This window comes from Myotis brandtii, unplaced genomic scaffold (genome assembly GCF_000412655.1).
Source record: "Myotis brandtii unplaced genomic scaffold, ASM41265v1 scaffold58, whole genome shotgun sequence".
In the NCBI taxonomy this organism is placed as follows: Eukaryota; Metazoa; Chordata; class Mammalia; order Chiroptera; family Vespertilionidae; genus Myotis; species Myotis brandtii.
This window is the reverse complement of record NW_005370176.1, coordinates 519,298-521,436: the sequence shown is the minus strand read 5'-3', so window position 1 is coordinate 521,436 and position 2,139 is coordinate 519,298. Positions and strand designations below refer to the sequence as shown.

The following is a 2,139-nucleotide window of genomic DNA, read 5'->3' as shown; positions in this document are numbered from 1 at the left end:
TATTAATACTGCTGCTGTATGGGGCAATTCTACCTAATCTAAGTTTTATTCTTTAAAAAAAAAGAAATTGAAAAAAAATTAGATGCTACAAAGTCTAGTTGAAATATATATATATATATGCCTTAAGTACATTTAAATATCATAATTAAGTGCCTAGGCCACTTAGAGTAAACACGATTGTGTTTTTCCGCAAAGAAATAGTTTTATTTCATAGTGTCTACCTGGAAGGTACTCGCACCATTTTCAGGGCTGACTTAAACCTTTAAATACAGCGATTAAACTTGTTCTTGTGGTGATGTGTATATATAGGCTGCCTGGAGTTCTAAATATGAATTAAATAGAATGGCATATTCTGGGTGCTTCAAAGCAAATTTCATTAAGTCCTTGTATGAAATGTGTCCTGAGTTCTGTTTAGCTATTCCCTGAAAGAGACTGGAAACATCAAGGTCAGGCACCCCAAAAGCTGCCTGAAGTATAGCAGCCAACTCCGGTTGTGTTATGAAGCCATCCTCATCAAGATCAAAAAGCTTAAAGGACATTCGCAGAATCTCGTCCGTGTTGGCAGGATTGCACAGGACAGTCAGCCCTATCACGTACTCTCTGAAGTCTATGCTGCCGTCGTTATTCCGGTCAAAGAGGGCAAACAGTTGTCTGAAGGGCTCTGAAATGGGGAGTTTTAAAAAACTTGCAAATTCTTCAATTCCTATCTTCCCTCCTTTTGAGGCAACTGCGATTGCAGCATATTCATCCAAATGCTGATGAATACTATCCCAATCTAACTTCAACTTCCGGCTGATCTTTGTAAATTCCACCAAACCAGCTTCCATGGGTAGTTGAAGGTTGCCTGCGCTGATCATTAGTTTGCAGTCTTCGTACGTGTGGTCTGTCACGGGCACCCCCAGAGCATTGGCCATGTTGACCCGCACTGCATTGGCAAAAAGGATGGGGTCTTTTTTTTCCTGGTCACTCGGGACGTACACAGGCATAAACTCCACTTCTACCCTGGTGAAGAGCTGGCTCAGGGTCAGCATACACACCTGGAAGGCTGTCAAGCCCTGCCAGGTCCAGGTCACCGTGTCCAGGCTGTTCGGGTACCTGAGCAGCACTGGCTGCACAGGCACCCCTGGGGAGAAGGCCCCTAGCCTAAAAGTGATCAGACACGTGCGATTGGTACACACTCCCTCTGGGAAAATCATGATCTGTGGCCACGCCCCTTTGGAGGTCACTCGCTTCTGGATTTCATCCCGGGTAGTCTTCCTGGAGTTGGGGTCCTCTCGAGCCACAAGCACCGGCTGCGTTGACAACAGGAATTTCCCAGCCACTGGGATCCGTGCGTTTTCACTCGCAGAGACCACGGAGGGCAACCCCGCCACCACACAGGCGATGGCATCGAAGAAAGTGGAGTGCGGTGCGGTCACCAAGAGGGGGGCCTCGTTTCGGGTTGCCTTTTTCCCTTTCACTTTCACCAGGAAGCCGGAGGCAAGGAAACACGTCTGAAACAAGAACCTGAGGGGTAGTTGCACCAGTTTTCTTCTCCAACTCTTGGCGGGCTTGCCTTGGCGAGCAGAGCGGCCTATGGTGCACAGCATGGTCACGGGCCAGAGGAAGACGAAGAGGATGGCCAGGCAGGACACCCGCACCGCCACCAGCAGGGTCCCCAGGAGGAGGATGGAGGCCCAGCGCCACGCGCTGATGTGCGTGCGCTGCACGAAGGGGTTGGCCACCGCGGGCGGGTACAAGGACTTGCTCCTCAAGAGACGGCGAACGGACTCCCACCTGTCCGCCTCCATTTCCGAGGAGGAGCGCTGAGACCTGGGGCCGACTCTTCAGGGGTCGTAGGAGGCCCCGTCCACCCCCCAGTCCGAGGAGGAGCGCTGAGACATGGGGCAGACTTTTCGGAGGCCTTAGGAGGCCGGCAGCTGGGACCTGGGTCGGCCCCCAGAGCGCACGCCTTCCCTCTCCTGCTCTTTCTGCTCACGCAGCATTAGAACTTAGAGGCAATTGTGTGTTAATAGGATATGATGTATTACCTTTGAAATCCGAAAAATTTTAAATGGTAAATGATGTAGTGGGAGGATTAGAATCATCAGTGGGACAATATTCTTTGCTTTTTGTAAACGTCTTCATATATATATATAT

General features: G+C 49.8%; 1 protein-coding gene across 1 annotated transcript; it reads right to left on the bottom strand.

The window, feature by feature from the left end:
- Positions 1 to 275: 275 nt before the first annotated feature.
- LOC102245573 (lysophosphatidylcholine acyltransferase 2B-like) lies at positions 276 to 1,859 on the bottom strand. The gene has a single exon (XM_014550010.1). It carries the CDS (start codon positions 1,788 to 1,790, stop codon positions 276 to 278), a length of 1,515 nt encoding a protein of 504 aa, XP_014405496.1. The 5' UTR covers positions 1,791 to 1,859.
- Positions 1,860 to 2,139: the final 280 nt, after the last annotated feature.